Source organism: Ambystoma mexicanum, chromosome 5p (genome assembly GCF_040938575.1).
Source record: "Ambystoma mexicanum isolate Mex_15411 chromosome 5p, UKY_AmexF1_1, whole genome shotgun sequence".
NCBI lineage: Eukaryota > Metazoa > Chordata > Amphibia > Caudata > Ambystomatidae > Ambystoma > Ambystoma mexicanum.
Window position 1 is genome coordinate 687,022,371 of NC_090930.1, and position 17,594 is coordinate 687,039,964.

Here is a 17,594-nt window from a genome sequence, read left to right on the forward strand (position 1 = left end):
AGAAAGTTCCTTCCCTCTGGAAATGGAAGACCCTGAAAATCTAGAGTGTAAAGCCTCAATGTCCTCCCACAGGGGTGACGACATTATGGGACTTGGAGGAGCTGAGAATACCAGTCTATACCCTGAGAAGGTTAAAACACCCAAATAACCAAGGGATAATGCCCAGCCCACTCTCCAGACTAGCAAGACCCTAGTTGTGAGCCCTACTGGGGAAGGTACTATTCACTATCTCTACAGTAACATAATTTCCCTTCATTGAGGAACCTGTGTATAATGCAGAGGAGGAATGGAGCCAGAAAACTCAGTTATCTCTAGCTCCCGTTCTGGAGAAGAAGTGCTTCTTGTACGGGGGATACAGGTCACAAGACCAGATATTGTCTCGAGAACCTCTTACCTCCTCTGTGATCATAGGAGAAAGTTAATTTGTCAGAACCATCCCACGAGGTATAACACCAGAAAATCTCAGTGATAACACAGGGTCTACAAATCCTCTTATATTAAGAGACGAAGAAGAAGAAGTACCACTCTTTGTACCCCTGACCCAAACCCAATTATTTATTTTATTTGTAAAGCGCATGGACGCAGTCCTTAGGCATTGCAGTGCTAAACATAAACACACAGAAACACACAAAAAAACAAGTCAAAGAGGATATGTCAGAATCGGGCTTAGTCAGGAAGCTGTGGCTGGGGGTCCAGTCAGTCAAAAAGTGAGGTTTTAAGTTCACGTTTGAAATTTGAGGGGGGGCCTGAGAGGCTGGTGCACACATTGCAGCATCTAGGTGGGGAATGTGGAAAGGATCCCTCTGCAACTATGGCCAGCTTTGAGGTGGGGCATTGCAAAAGGTTGGAGTTGTTAGATCGGATGACTCTACACATTGGGAGCCAGCAAATTCACTTTACTTTACTTTATTAAATTTGTACCGCCCAAACCAAACAGATCCAAAGGCATATGGGCGCATATTGTGACACCTAAAAGAAGGTAACAGACAGATAGTGGACAACAAGAAGAACTAACCTAGAATACCTGCAATGACTACTAAATACAGAGGGACTATTTAAAAAGATGGGTCTTCAGTTTATTCTTAAACTTATCCAGTGATTCTTCCCTTCTGAGCTCAGGCGGAATTGAGTTCCAGAGTCTAGGAACTGCTGTGTGAAAAGCACTCTTGTTGTCTTGAGTTAATTTATCTCTAGGTTTCACAAGCAAATTAGAATGATCTGATCTCAAATTTTTCACCACAGGCTTCTTGGTTACCATTTCTGCTAGATATTGTGGATTCGAGCCATCCGAGCACTTGGGGACTATAGTTAACAAACAGAAGTGTATCCTGGCTTCCACTGGGAACCAGTGTAAGATACTCCTAGCCTCTGAAATGTGGTCATGTTTTTTGAGTCCTACAATAGCCCAGACATCACGGTTCTGAATAACCTGTAGCCTAGCAGTTTCACCTTTATTGACTCCCATCAACAGTCTACTACAATGAGTCTATTTTAGAGTCTATTATCGCTCTAGCGATGGTCTCATTGCTCTTAATGGAGAGGTATGGACATATATGAGAAAGAAGTCTTATATGCTAAGAAGAAATCAACACCAAATTACTGATGTGCAGTCTCAACGATTTTGATCCAAATAGACTCCAAGAGTTTTGATCTTCTTTTTAGTCGAAATGTTACATTCGGCTATACTAAACTCCGAAAATTCTGATCCTAATCTGGCAATTCTGGGACAAATACCCTTACTCTATAGCAATTGACACATGGGGGCCGTGGAAAAATACAGCGAGGGAGACAGACGGGCGCACTGTGGTACACCATAAGGCAAAGGGTATGGATAGGCTTCTGCGTCCTGACTGCGGACCCTAACAGAACTGTCCTCCAGGAAGGAGCGTATCCATGCCACCGCATCTTGACTGAAATTGGAAACTTCCTTCAGTCTATGCAGCAGGAGTGAATGTTCAACCAAGTCAAAAGCAGCTGACAAGTCTAATACCATCAGCAGCATGGTTTGTCCATTATCCATGTTATGCAACATATTTGTCTCCACATCCAAGAGCGCCAGTTCAGGGCTAAAACCTGGTCTGAAGCCTGATTGCCATTTATTGAGGACATCATATTTTGTCAGGTGTTCCAGTATTTGCTGATAGGCCATCCTTTCCAAAATCTTCAGCAAGAATGGAGAGTTTGTGATTGGTCTATAATTTCCCGGTATGTCTGGATCTAATCCAGTTTTTTTTATTAGCAGAGTTATCCATGCATTTTTAAGATCCCTGGGCACGTGGCATTCACTCAATGATGTATTAACTATTTTTGTCAGAATACTAAGAAGAGAATCTGAGCAGGCCTTAACCAGTACTGCTGGGCAAATATCTCCCTTACAATGTGTTGGTTTAAGCTTGCTTAAAATCATACGAAGTTCTCCTTCCATCACTATTCTGAACTTGAAAATAGGGATTAACTGTTTTTGTGAGGCCTCTGTTGCCGCTATAAAGCTGTCACTTGGCTGCGTGTCTATGGGAACAATCACTGACCTATCCTCTCGGCCAAGTAGCGTGGACCTTCACCTTAGAAGCACTTATGAGTGATACAAAGGGTGCAATAGGTGACTCTGCTCTCCACTGGGAGCCAGTGCAGAGCCCTCTTGGCCTTGGAGACATGATCAGTCCTCCACAGGCCTTCCAGCACGCGGACCGAATTGTTCTGAATTATCTGTAGACAAAGCATTTTCCCTTTACTGATGCCCTGCAGAAGGCTTGCACAGAAGTCCAAGCGGGCCCAATAATTTTCCTTGCAATAGTGGCACAGTTGGAAGGGTTTAGAAAGGGCCTGAGTTGGGCTGTAGCTTCAGATAGTATGATGAGCTAGAGACAACGCCATTGACGTGTGACTTCAAGTTCAGTTACTGATCAAGAACAACACCCAGAGTTTTCACTTTGGGAAACGTGGCTATGGTGCAATCTGCGATGGCAAAGGACCGATATTCCTTGCTAAACTTTCACGCTGGGGTGCTGTACCCGCGATAATGAGCTCTGTTTTTTGTTAAGAGCCAGGCAGTTGTTGACCATCCACGATTCAATCGAGCTGTAGATGTTATTCACAGTGATGGTATCTTTTGCACGATTCCCTGTGAGCGGGATCAGTCACTGCATATCGTCTGCATAATTCGCATAAACAACCCCTAATTCCCTTAGCATCTCAGAGAGCGGGATTCTAAAGATGTTGAAGAGTGTGGGTGAAACACACGCCGCCCCCTGGGGTACACTACACAAGATCAAAAGTTCCTCAGCCTTTGATTCGTTGTAGAAAATTTTAGTTTACCACCCAGACAGAAAGGAGTTAATCCACTATGCTGCCTCAGTGGAGAAATGGGCTGATTTCTGTTGTCTTGGGACAAGGATGGCTTGGTCAACAAGATCAAAGGTGGAGGATAGATCAAGTAGCATCATAAGTACTGTACTACCTTTTTGAAAGTGGTGTAAAATATTCACCTTAAAATCTAGCAGGGTAGATTCAGTACTATGGGTGTTCCTAAACCCAGATTGCTTTGACCCTAGTATGTTATGGATTTTCAAGAACTCCTGAATCTGGATGTATGCAACCTTGTCCAAAATCTTTAATTTGATTTTTAATTTAATTTAAATTTATTGTAATTAGTCAAACGACTTTTTACAAAACACTAAAATTACACATAAACACAAACATATACACTAGTGCAAATACACATTTATGAACCACATTCCACATTAAAAAATCATAGCCACTATAAAATCCTAAAACTCCAGGAAATCTTAAAAAAAATATATATACCTATTTCTCGTTATTTGTACACCTCATAGTAATGGGCACCAATAATATTGGTAAAAAGACTTAGTGCTACTCATATTGCACTAATAGTGTTGTGATACCATGTGCAAATAAGCAAGACAGAAATAAAGAGCGGTTTCAAGGTCTAGGCACAAAATATACATGTGTGCAAATAAGCAACGTTCAGGTAAAGAGATACATAGACATCAGTGTTATTATTGGTCAACATTGAAATTATATAGTCCACACTTCACTGTTGATGATCCCAGGACCATGTGCAAATATACAAATAAATAGTAAAAGTGCAATTGGGGATATCATTGCACAGTTGATAAAAATGTGCAGAGACAGTATATGAATGGATTGAAATCAGTATTCAAATAAGGAACGTATAATTGTATATTGCAGAGAGTGCAAGTAGACTTGTGTCTATAATTGATCCAGCAATCACGGTTTCTGTTCAGCATCTAAGTAATTTTACTCCTACTCCAATTTGCTTCCAAACCCTGTAAAGTATAATGTGTACTGAGATTGCGGCAGAATTTAAACAATTCCAAAAGTCATCCGATTTTATATAGTCACAGGGCATGATTCTAACTATGCCGGTCCGGTAACAACAGTGCCGGTAAGACTACCGGCACTGTTGTTACCGGACCGGCACAGTACGACTCTGTGGGCAGGTGCCGTCCCGCCCGTCAGGGTCAGACCTGGCAGGTGGAACTGCACCCGCCTGCAGAGTTTCACGGAAGCACCGGAACCATTATTAACATTGCCGGTGCTTACGTGGTCCCCATTCCTACCGGACTCCATGGGAATGGGGATTTACAATTACCGGCACCTGAATTCCCGGAACGCCAGGGTTGTAATCCCTGGTGTTTCCGGCAGGCCAGGCGCCGGTAAAATGTGCAGGTCCGGCGGCAACCTGCCGGTTTTACTGGCATGGTTACCGCCGGACTTGTGATGAGGCCCTCAGTCACTTACAAGGCTCTCATAGGCACACATGTAGAGTGCACCCAATGTTGTACACTCTGTAAATAGATGCTTTGCGGTTTACAAGAAGCGTGAAGTTTTCAGACATGACCATTTCTTTTGTCTAGGGATCGTTTCAACTGAGAGCCCAATACTGACAACAATGGAATTTGATTTGAATTTGATTTGTTCGCAGGCACAATAAAAGCGTGCGCATTTCAGGATTGGGACTCTGAATAATATACAGTTGTGGTCTTTTAAACTCGTGCTTATGACTTTTTAGGGTGGAAAAACCTGATAGCCGCCCCTTGCTTTCCAATTTGGGAACCAAGTTATGATTTTGAATGTTAACATTACGAGGTCGTCGTAAGTATCACCTTCAGTAAGATGATTCCTCCCACATTTAGCACCCAAGATCTTCAAAAGAGGGCATGCTGGTGCTAACTTGGACTTTATTTATAATTCTCCCCTCTTTCTCTCCACCTGTCCCCCTAATGACATCAGGTCCAGATCCAAACGCAACAGTTCCATGGATACGGAGGGTCTGAGTTTCAAAAGACTCCCTCCACTCGGTTAAGCCAACTTAGATCTCTCATGCTCAGCCCTTCCAGACCGTAGGTTATAGCAGGGAAGAAACATTGATTGTATAAAGTTAATATTCCCTCGAGGGAGTAACCTGCAGTCTGATGAGCAAACCTGCATAACAGATAAGTTGGTATGCTAGGTTTTTTTTCTTATCTTAGTACATATGAGTGTAGTCCAACGCTGTACTCCTCTCCAACCCTAAATATGGGTAGTGATCTACGTAATCAATTTTTCCAACTTTGGAGGTCATTACTACTCTGCTGACTTTCTTAATGGTAATCAGCAGTGTCTTGGTTTTCTCAACATTGATTACGAGGGAATTCTCTTTTGCGTAATTGGCCAGTTCCCCCAACATGCATCTACATGCATCTACATCCTGAAAGAGCGTGATCAGAAATGGCAAGGTCGTCAGCATATGTCAGCATATGTCATGCTAGCGATTCTCGCCTTGCCAATCTTAGGAGGGCAATTTGAGGCATTGAAACTGATGATTTAATAAAATCTAAAAGAAAGGTGTCTGCCTCACATTTCTGACCCCTCACATATCCCTCCCCTCCTATGTAATTCCTGCCTGACCTTCCTATTCTCCCACTCATGGCTGCAATCTTGGGCTCCTCTTTGATTTAATTTCTGTTGATCGTATTATCCTCCTCAATATTTGGAAAATGAATCCTTTTCTTAGTAAACACTCTATAAAAACTCTAATCTCCACCCTCATGCTCAGCAAACTTGCCTACTATTCAAGCCTACTCCTTAGCCTCTCGTTCCTCAACTTTGCAACACTCACTCTTTACAACCTATCCCATTTCTACTTACTGACAACATGCTGGTTGGCTACCCATGCACAACTGCTCCCTTTTCAAGTTCCTTCTCCTCAGTACTTGTCTGATTGTATCTCCATCTCGTGCCCTCTAACCCTCCTCTGCACTCAACCTCACTGCCCTACACCCTCTCAGGCCCTCCTCTCACTGCCTCTCTTTCTAGATGCTCGTACCACTCCACTGGAACACGGTGTCCATCACAATTAAAGCCCCCACTGTGGATCTCTTCAAAGCTTGGCTTACAATTCACTTACTTGTTAAAAAGGGAACTGACCATGCCCATTCCCCAATACTCCCTACCTCACCCCACCACTCCCTCCAGTGATGCTTTATAACGTAATTATGTAAATGTGTATATTACTCCTCTTTACTTTGAAGCACTTGCTCCCTTAGTTTAATGTTACCTTTGTAAATCACATGTTTTCCTGTATGCCTTTTTTCTAAATTGTTTTGTACCTGGTATATGTCCCACCGGTGTCACAGATCACAGATGGTGGCACAGAAAATACTACAAGTCACACAGACAGTTCACTTCTCTTTGTAGGACATAGGGTCGTACCTCTCTCACTCGTCTCTCAGAGTCTCCTCCCTAACCCAGGCTTTCGCATCCCCAGTTAGTTCTAATGAACGGTAACCACTACTGTCAAAGCACTGGTCTTATGATAGAGATAACTCCCCTAATGATATCTAAACTCCCCCAGGGACTTACTAGCTGTGCCTATTATATCCGGTTGTTAGTATTCTAATAGGGTTTGGGGATTTTGCCTCAATATTAAGCTTCTGAGTTTAAGCTGGCTCGCTCATGCCCACGCTCACCCCTTCTTTTCTAGTCTCACTACTGAACTTCTAGTCTTGCTCCTTCCAGCGCTCTGCTGTCCCTCTAATGTTTCACTCCTCCTAGTTCTTGCTTCCACCCTTTGATGTCACTTCTCTTCCCACGCCACTTGACTATTCCTCCACTCCACAGTATAGTCTGTCTATATGATGTAGGCTTCTCCAAGTATCAACTAGGAAAGTGTCTCAACATTCCACAGAAAGCTCTAATGGCAGGCGATATGAGGCACCTAGGAGGGCTAGACCTACCAACACCTCATTTCAGTTACCCCCACTAGCATCCGGCAGCCAAACTTGGGTTGAAGTTGGGTTTGTGCTGATTGAAAAAAGGAGGGATCATCCTAAGTTGGGCCAAGTGGGCATTAGTAGATATTTCGGATTCACTAATAACCCCAGTACAAGCATCCATCTCCCCCGGAGATTTTATTATATTTTTTCTACCGGAAAGGGGAGGGATTTCCCAATTAGATCCATCCCCACATTCTTCATCGCCACTGCTGGACTGTAGAAAGCCTGACTTGTACATTTTTCTGCAATTTTTGGGGAATCGGTCGCATTCAGATGTGTTTTCTGTAGCAGAATAATTTCAGCTCGAGCCTTGCATAAGTAAGTTGTTTCTTCTGTTATTTCATGCAAAGGCTTCTGCGCCTCCTCTGGGGTTAATGCCGGCACATTCCTGTTTCCGACTCAGAATTTGAGAGAGAAAATGGCACAAAATCCCTGATACATCTTATCCTGTTTGATCTCTCCACATCTCCTTTTTTCAAGGATGCCCGGTGCAAGTTTTTGATAGAATTCTATCTGAGGACCTTCCCATTTGGTCTTTCTTTTCTCTCTCGCTAGTTGCATAATTCTCTTTGACGGAGAATCTCAAAAAGTGAATCAGGGTGGGTCAAAGGGCATTTCCCTCCACTTCCTACGGTAACCCCATGCCTTTCCCAAGACTTTTGGTCATCAAGGCGGTCTTTGAATATGGTTATCTGCTTGGCAATTTGAGGATGCCCTCTGATTGCATGTCAATAATCTTCAAACTAGGCTATACGACTCCACTTCATCTAGTTTGCCACATATTGCTCCCAAGTCATCTTTCTCCTAGCTTCATACACCATCCCTTCCCTCAGCTCTCCTATCTGCTTTCCTCCTGACTGTCTAGCTCCCTTGCCCGAGGATTGCAAACTCTGGGTTCTCTTTGAAAGAGACATCTGACTAGAGCAATTCATCACCACCACCGATTCCACTGCTGGTATTAACCTTCTTAATGTTCGGAAAATGTGTCAACTTCTTACCACTCTACAAAAACTCTAATCTCCACCTTCATCCTCAGCAAACTCAATTAATGATCATGCCTACTATTTGACCTTCCTCTGTACTCCTCGTGCCCTCTAGTCAGAGTCCCTGCACCTGCACTCTATTCAGCGTACACAGATCGCCTCCTACTGACACCAACCATGCTGGTTGACTCTCCATTTACAACCACTCCCATTATAAATTACTTTTTCTAGTTTACAAAGTTAGCAATGGTTGTCTGTATCTCTGTCTACTCACCATCATGTTCCCTCAGTTCCTACTTTGCACTCACTCTCACTTTTGGCTTGCCCCAATTTGCCTCCTTTTACTTCTGCTCTTTCACCATACTCTCACCGCTCGAGAAGGATCCACTGCCGATCACACTAAAAGCCAGCTCCACACAGGCTCTCTTCAAAGATGGGTTTAAACTACATCTACTTGCCTACTAGAGAGCTCCCCTACCAACTGCCTAGTATTAATGGTATTTTGTATATGTGTACATTGCTCCTCTTGTTGCAGCACTTGCCCCTCGGTTAATGTTACCCTTTGTAAGCCACCTGTTTTTTTTCTTTTTTTGTCCTTGGTCTATGTCACATCCTCAAAAACTGGCTCATCGCCTGATGATCTCTTTGTGTTATTGTACAGGCACCCTCTTAGGAAAGTCTGCCTTATATTAATGTTTTATTGCAAGTAATTTCTAGGAACAATGTTCACTCCCTCTTTCCATGGCATATGGTGGGTATGGTTTAAATTTGATGAGCAGAACTCCACGACTGTGCAGACGAAAATTATACTAAGAAAAATGTGGACGTTTCAGACAATGCAGAAACATGAAGAAGTACTATAATATATAAAGTTAATCAAAATCATTGGTAAGACTGTATAGTGCTTGGGCCTTAATACTGCTAATGGGTAAGAGAAATTTGAAATGTTTTAAACATAGATGGAATTAATGTATTTACACACCGAAACTGAAAAACTTCTTGAGAAAGTCCAACTTTGACTTTTATGAGCTTAACAGTGAAAGGAAAAAGGGAAGAGATTTCACTGGATGATCTGCGTGAGAACTGCATTGGTTACTACAAAGGAACATGAGTTGTGTAACAAATCAAGGTATTTAAATAAATATATATCGATCTATATTCAGTGAAAAGCTTTAGTTTAATTAACGTTAAGGGGATAACTTAATGCAACAAACCCTTTTTAATTCAGTGTTGGGAGCTATGAGACCGTAACTTTGCCTTCCCTCCCCACCCCCTCTTTGTGCAGCCATGAGCCCACGGACATAAGATGGCATCACTTGAAAGTAGAATACACTGATGACAGCTATGCCCTAGGACCTTCCATGACACCCAAAGTAGCCACTGGGCCTGGTCTTAGGCCAGGTCCAGTGGATACTTTACACTTAACACCCCCAATAACACCCGCTTTACATATCTGTTAGCATGCACTACACATACACCTGGCCAATATATTTCTCATGTTTCTTGAAACAGATGAAAAGAACCTTTTACTCTGACAGTTATTTTCCCATGGTATACATTGTGAAGTCATCCGTGTGCTCTAGTTTCCAGTGAGGTCATCCACGATGTAATAAACAATGTCGTCTGTGATGCGACCAGTGATGCAATATGCTGAACAACAGGTGGGCTGAAGGCTCAGGTGGCGTAGCTTCCAACAGTTGACAGATTTCAAGGGTTTTGTTGTGTAAGCAGTCACCTTAACATCACTTCAAGTAAAGTTCTTTCACTGAATTGCAGGTTTTTTGGTAGGCTATATCTCCTACCACATGTGTACTAGTTACAGACCGTGGCTCACTGGTCATGGCTTTTTGTCTGTGGCCAATGACCACTTCACAAAATGTAGGATCTGGGACAAAAATGCTATTTACCAATGTTGTTAATTTTTTGGGTCTTACTCTAATGCTCGCAAGATTTTCTACCGGGATTTTCAATTCCCGCGAGAATACCATGCGTGTTGGCTTACTCCAGCATTCTCAATGGAATCTTGTGAAAAAAACAAAATTACCATAAAATTGAAAACACTTCCCCAACCACCTCCCATCTCCAAATGTTGCCAAATACTCTTTTTTTTGTTTGCCCACAACCACGCAAAGGGCCCCCCTGCCTTGCCCTCAAACGAGACAAATGCTAATAGCAATAGAATTGTGTTCAAATTGTATGGATCTTAGGTCTCATCTTGACTAAAGTGAGATGACTGCTGCTGTATTAGAAATACTTTCCTTATCTCATCTCTGAAGAATATTCTCAAAGTAAAAAGGACAAGGGATTATGTCTGCGGTTTTGATTTGTAAAAATGTGCTTACAGGGCGAGGATAAAACATACATTCTCCAAGGGGCACAATAAGATGATTGCAAAAATAAAAGGAAAGTGACAATTTAGCCGAGACGCCAACAAAACAGAAGGGGGACAGGGCTTGAGAGGTTGGCAATATTGTGCTAGGAGCGCTTTACATGTCTGGTTGCTCCACACCAGGCACAATGAGCCCATTGCGAATTATTTGCTTTATTAATATGACTGGTCCATGCATCTTTAAATGGTGCCTGGCCACCTCAAAGGAGCACACCGTTTAAGGGAATATAACAAATGAACAAATGAAAGAGGTTTTACTTTCAGCCAGTGATGTGCAAGGGGCTAAATGAATGGTAAACATGACAAAATGGATGTGCAGTTTGTATTATTGGGTGAATTATAGTAAATTTGAAAGAAATGTAGCCAAGCAATGTTCACGTCCAATGGTATGATCTCGCAGTGCCATATAATATTGCCAAACGCAGTGAAGAACTGCTCACCTCTGTAAAGGAGCCTGGGCATGTTGTGAAATGCTTGAATGCTTGAGCATGGGCACCGTGTTTCTAATGCTAAAAGACACATTTATAGCGCCAGGGCTGCTCAACTGAAAGAATGACTGAGAATAATGGGCAAAGAGAGGGATACAAAGATGGCTTCTGAGGGTTCATAAGCTCTTTCCCTCAAGGAGGGCATTGAGATTGGAGGTTGGTTTGGAAGGATATGAGAATGGATAGCTGTAGAGGTTGGAGACTGCTGTCCGCGCTGATGTCTATGCGGTTGGCTGTGGCGGGCTCCACTTGGAAGAAGAAGAAGTGCCAAAAAAGGGCTATTGAGATTTCGTACGTTCTGCACAGCCTGCACTGAAATTCTAATCAGAAGTGAATTATTTTTACTTTTCAGGTGTGGCTGTTTTTAAACATGTCTTTACGTGTGAATTGCACAAGATAAGTAAATATAAGAGATGTGTCCTTCTTAGTTCCCTGGCCAGTGAACGTGAACAAACCTGTATCATTTTATTGTATCACGCTTTTGGGACTTTCCCTTGGTCATGGACAAGCTGCCATTTTCATAACGTGTGTACAAGCTGGTAAACAATATCAATAACTGACAAGGTCTCAAAGCAAAGACCTGTTTTTTCAAAAGGTGTGGGGAATGGGAAGACGTGTCTTGAAACATAAGAAACGCTTTAATGTGCTGGAATAAATTACACAAAAAATTCAGCGAGGCTGGTGTGTGCAAACGTTGGTAAAACTATTGCTATGTTTTTAAATAACAATTATTTGAACTGACTAACCTGCCTAAAGGTAAAGATGTAAGCTGTGGTTTAAAGACTGCATCATCTTCCTGGAAATTGACCAAATATAATTCAGTTGAACATTTTTTCCGACAGTTCCACATCAACAAGAAGCAAACCAAGCAGACAACTCTAATATTCAAGGCTTGTGGGAGGAAGCAGCAGTCCCGGAGGCATCCCCTGTGCAGCTAGAGCAGTGCACTTCAGAAATGGAAACCATTGGGCTGATGATGCATACAGGTATAGTTTAAATTCTTGAAATTTCTCAAAGACAGGTGAATTGAATAGGTATTGCATAAGGATGTACGTGATTATTTCGATTACGAACATTTCGAAGACAACAATGTCGAATTCGAAATGTTCATATTCGAAATAAGCGCCCCACAGCTAAATGGTCTTTGTAAACCCTGCTGCCCCCACCCCCTTACTTAGCTTTTGGCGGCACACTTCGCTGTGTGCCACGGAGTCCCTGCAGTGGCAGTTCCCTTCACTTCCGTGGATGGAAACAGACACTGCAGGGTCCTTCTTTTCAAATCTTTGTTGTTTTGTATGCAGGGGACAACTACCGACCCCCAATTCCATTATAGCGAACAAGGGTGTGGGGGACACCCCGAAAGCCCTGCTTCCCTTGTTCGCCATAATGAAAACCCAATGGTTGAAATGTACGGCATTTTCGGCTGTACGTAATTTTGGCACAGCCAAAATCCGATCATTTCAAACATTCTGTTTTTTTTAATGATATTTTCATGCAATACCATTGCATAAGAGTGTAAAATATAGAAAGTCCCTGTTCTTTACGATTAAGCGTTTGATATTCACTGACAATTAGGTTAAACCACAGGTCACCAGCCTCTTTTTGGCTTTGTAATGTCTATACACAATGACTGCATTCCTTGCACTATACCCACCCATTGTTAAACTGAGAAGCAAGGTTACCCCGTGTTCAAGGTCGTCTCCAGGTGCTGAATGATTGGCTTAGTCCCAGACAGTCCTGGTGCTGACCCGATTAACTTTGAGGAAACAGGGCAGTAAATCGAGGTTTTCTCCTTCTCGTAGTCCCACTGTGATGATCAGCTGCCCAACCCTCGGAATGTGAGGTCCAGATCAGAGTTTGGATTGCTTTCCACCCCATGATGTTGATGGTTCCCTGAGGTGGAGTTGTCTTGGCTGTGTTCGACTCATTTGCCAAAAATGTGTTAAGTAGCCTAGGACATTCACCCGTTCCCAATGACTGCTGACAGCTGCAGCTGGATGTAAAGACTACAAGTGTTGCGTACTTCAATTATCTTCTAGTCATGTGTCAAGGGGGTACACTGGTTGTGGTCTTCAGGGGGGGGGGGGAGCAGGTGGAGATCACAGAAGGTGGCTCAGCCAAAGTGGGGACTGTAGCAGACTGTTCTGGTCTAGTGGATTCCCACTGCGGCCAGGCAGACAGACCAAACTGAGAAAAGAGGCACTCCTCGGGGAGCCAGCACTACATGGGCTCAAGTAGGAGTTTCATGCTTGGACATCTGCAGCTCTCTGGGCTTGTTAGGTACTCCAAGTCTTGGTTCTCGTGTCCTCTCCCGTCAGTCATTAGAGTCCTCACAGTGATCTACTGTGGGGGCTCTTGGAGGGCAAGATGGTCAAAATCCCAACAAAGGGAGTGAGCACCGTATTGGTCTCAACATGGTGGTTGAAAGTCTAGTTCCCTCGGGTCCTAGTAGAACTGCTGCAAATAGGTCTCTTAAGAGTGAAGGTTACAGCAAGGCTGCTCACATCCCAGCTGTAAGCAGCAGTGTCTTAAGGTGCAAAACATTTTACAAAATGGCATTAGAAGCCCCTCCACACTTGTAGGGTATTGGAGCAATGGAAAAGGTTACATCCATTCAAACATTTTGGCAGCCAAATAAACGAAGGTGGTTTGACACATGCAGCTTTCACTGGCCTCGCGCAGGACAAACTCTCAGGGTGTGAAGGCTTACATATGCATTCTAAACCGTGTTTCTTACAGATGAACAAGTTACTTACCAACTGTAACGCTCTTTTGATTGAATGTTCATCCCTCGTATTCCTCATCTTATCATATTCGTATCCCAGCTCTGCTGCTTCGAAAAATTATTATTATTTTCTTTCCACCAGGGGGCGCTGTGTTCGAGACCACAGAGTCGAAGTCCCTTGAGAGCTGCCGTCGGGCGTCGACGTCATCCGCTGTTCATGGTCACATCAGCTGATCAGGTTTTTTAAGTCCTCAGGCTCTTAAGGAAGTTAGAGTGCAACTGGCGTAAACTGTACGGAGGGGTAGGTTGGGAGGGTCGATGAGGAATACATTTGAGGAACATCCAATCGAAAGAACGTTACAGTTGGTAAGTAACTTGTTCTTCAAATGGATTGTGTCCTCCCATGTATTGCTCATCTTATGATAGACACCAGTGGTAATTTAGGAGGTGGGAGTACTAGACATTTTTATTATGGACTGAATGAAGGACAGCCTTTGCATATAGTCCTCCTTGATATGAAGTAGAGTCCAAGCAGTAATGCTTTACAACGGTGTGCATTGATGACCAGGTGGCCGCAGCACAAATATCCTGCACCGGGACACCCCTCTGAAGAGCCGTGGAAGTTGCCATGCCTCTGGTTGAATGAGCCCTTAATCCATCTGGAGGCTCTTTCCCAGTTAGTTTATAGCATTCAGAGATTGCTAGAATTATTCATCTGGATAGAGTTTGTTTAGATACTGCAAGGCCCAATTTGTGCCCAATCTACCCAACGAATAGTTGGTCACATTGTCGGAGATTTGCCAATCTGGAAATGTAGAAACTGAGAGCCCTTTTTGGGTCCAGCCTATGCAACCTTTCCTCTTCCTTACTAGCCTGAGGTGGAGGATAAAAGGAAGGTAAGACAATTTTTTGTGACAGATGAAAATCAGATACTATTTTAGGCAAGAAAGATGGTTTGCCTTTTAGAATAACCTTGTCCCTATGGAAAATGGCGTGAGGGGGCTTACAAGACAGTGCCTGCAACTCACTTACCCTTGCGGGCTGATGTTATAGCCACTAACAGAATTGGCTTTAGAGTGAGCAGTCTTAATGGACAAGAACGTAGAGGTTCGAGACGAGCATACATGAGAAATTTTAAGACTAGATTTAAATCCCAGATGGGCACCTGAAAAGGTGTCGGAGGGTATATATTTGTCAGGCCTTTCAAGAATTGAATGACTAAAGGCATTTTAAAATAGGACACCTCTTCCGAGGAGCGCTTAAAGATAGATAGCGCTGCCAAGTAACCTTTTATAGTTCCAACTTGGAGCCCCAAATTGGCTAAGTGTTAGAGAAAAGAAAGCACTGTTGGAGTATTACAAAGAAATGGATCCACATTCTTATCTCTGCACCAGTTACTGAACTTGTTCCAACGACACCGATACAGGGATTTCGTTGCTGGCCTTCTGGCCGAAAGCAATATCTCCATTACATCATCCGGGAGGTCCCAATCCTTATATCTTAGCCTCTCAGAAACCATGCGTGAAGGCTGAGTGTCTTGACCTCTGGATGGAGAACCCGACCTTCCTCTTGCGAGAAGGTCCGGGTACCACGTCCTCCTGGCCCAATCCGGGGCAATTAGGATCATGGTTTTCCTACCCTTTCTCAACCTCCTGATTACTTGAGGAATCATGGGGAGGAAACGCGTAAAGGAGTGGAAATACCCAATCCACTATGAATGCGTCCCCTAGAGCTCCTCTTGGGGGAAATTCCCTTGAGCAATAGAGTTCGCACTTCCGGTTGGCCCAGGTCGCGAACAGTTCCACTTGAGGGGTTCCCCAAAGGGCGAAGACCTCTTGAAGGACTTCCAGAGCTAGTTCCCATTCGTGGGAGACTGTGCTCTGCCTGCTGAGAGCATCCTCTGTCGTGTTTAGCTCTCCAGCGAGGTGAACTGCCGATAGAGAGATTCCTTCGTGCATTGCCCAGAACCAGAGCTGCATTGCCTCTCTGCACAGTGGAAGTGATCCTACGCCTCCTCTTTTGTTGAGGTAGTACATGGCCACCTTGTTGTCCGTCATTATCAGGACCTTCTTTCCTTGTACAGAGGGCAGAAAAGCCTTCAGGGCTAGGATGATTTCTCTCAGCTCCAAAAGGTTGATGTGTAGTTTGCACTCCGATGGAGACCAACGACCGCTGATTGTCAGATCGTTTGTGTGGGCTCCCTACCCTGTGAGTGAGGCATCCGTCACTACCGTTATCTCCGGCCATGGTTGCCAAAAAGGTTCCCACTTGAGGATATTCTCCTTGCAAGCCCACCATAGGAGATCTTAAGCCACTTTGGCCGGGACTTGTAGAAGATCTGACATCTCCCCGAAAACTGGGACCATTGAGTCCTGAGGGCCCATTGAAGGGATCTCATCCTTATTCTGGCCTCTGGCACCAGAAAAATGCAGGATGCCATGAGGCCTAGCAACCTTAGAAAGTCGAAAGCCGGTAGTTGTTGTGCATTTTGAAACTTCATTACCATCTAGAGAATGTGGTGAGCTCTATCCTCAGGAGGCAAGGCTTTCCCTAAGGAAGTGTCCAGGATTGCTCCTATGAATTGGAGTTTTTGGCTTGGAATCATTTGTGACTTCTTGTAATTGAGGGAGAAGCCCACATTGTGTAAGAAGTGGCATTTCAAGGCCAGATGTTCCTGGGCTCGTTCGGATGAACTCACCCTGATAATCTGCCAACACCGTCATCAGTTTGGTGAAAACCCTCGGTGCGGAGGTCAGCCCAAATGGTAGAACCCTAAACTGATAATGAGAACCACCAATTGCGAACCTTAGGTACTTTCTGTGCTTGAGATGGATTGGCACATGAAAATAAGCACCCTGAAGGTCCAGTGAAACAAGCCAGTCCTGAAGCTGAAGAGCCTGAAGGATCTGAGAAAGGGTCACCATCTTGAACTTGTCCTTCCTGAGGAATTTGTTCAAGCTTCTCAAGTCCAAGATGGGTCTCAATCGTCCGTCCTTTTTGGGGATGAGAAACACCTTTCTCTAGCACGGTTAAAATCTCCTGCACAAGGAGCGGGTCTGGAATTTTTACAGAGTATGCTCACAGTGGATTATCTTGAGGTCTTTGATGAAAAGAAAGACAGTAACCATGGGTCACTATCTCTAGTGCCCAGGCATCTGACATAATGCCCTGCCATTCATCCAGATACCGACTGACTCTGCCTCCCACCGGTGTCTTGTGGGTGAAGACCTCAAAGTGGCTTTGCAGCGGCTGCAGCAGTGGCTGAGGAGTTATTAGCCGCTGCTGTGGCTGATCTAGCACCTCTTCTTTTCCACCACGAAAGGGTTTTCTCTGTTGGCCTCTCTGACTGGCGTGCCCACTCCGTTTATATAGCGGCACCAAGTGATTTTGCTGCCGCATTTGAGGTCTGCAGCTTCTCCAAGCTTTCATCTGCCTTGCTGCCAAACAACCTCAAGCCGTCAAAGGGCATATTAAGTGATCTAGATTGCACATCAGGTGCAAACCCAGATTTTCTTAGCCATGCAAATCTGTGCAGGACTGTGCTAGATGCCATGGACCTGCTTATACTATCCGCAGTGTACAATCCTGACTGAAGGCATTCCTCCATAGCCTCTTTACCATCCTTCACTATAGCCAGGAAACCATCCCGTTCCTCACCTTCACCTTCCGAGATGCGTTCAGCCGCTGATGACATGCAGTCCCACATGTTAT

The 17,594-nt window shown here is 44.0% G+C and overlaps 2 protein-coding genes across 3 annotated transcripts in view; one reads left to right on the plus strand and one right to left on the minus strand.

The window, feature by feature from the left end:
• LOC138481588 (uncharacterized) overlaps positions 1-12,155 on the plus strand; it is a 185,728-nt gene extending 173,573 nt beyond the window's left edge. The window contains exon 6 of the mRNA XM_069613796.1: positions 12,001-12,155. Within this exon, the coding sequence (XP_069469897.1) occupies positions 12,001-12,155 (155 nt within the window). The remainder of the gene's footprint in view (positions 1-12,000) is intronic.
• Positions 1-17,594, minus strand: part of DNAAF6 (dynein axonemal assembly factor 6) — a 502,401-nt gene that overhangs the window by 339,918 nt on the left and 144,889 nt on the right. The gene's annotated exons all lie outside the window — the stretch shown is intronic.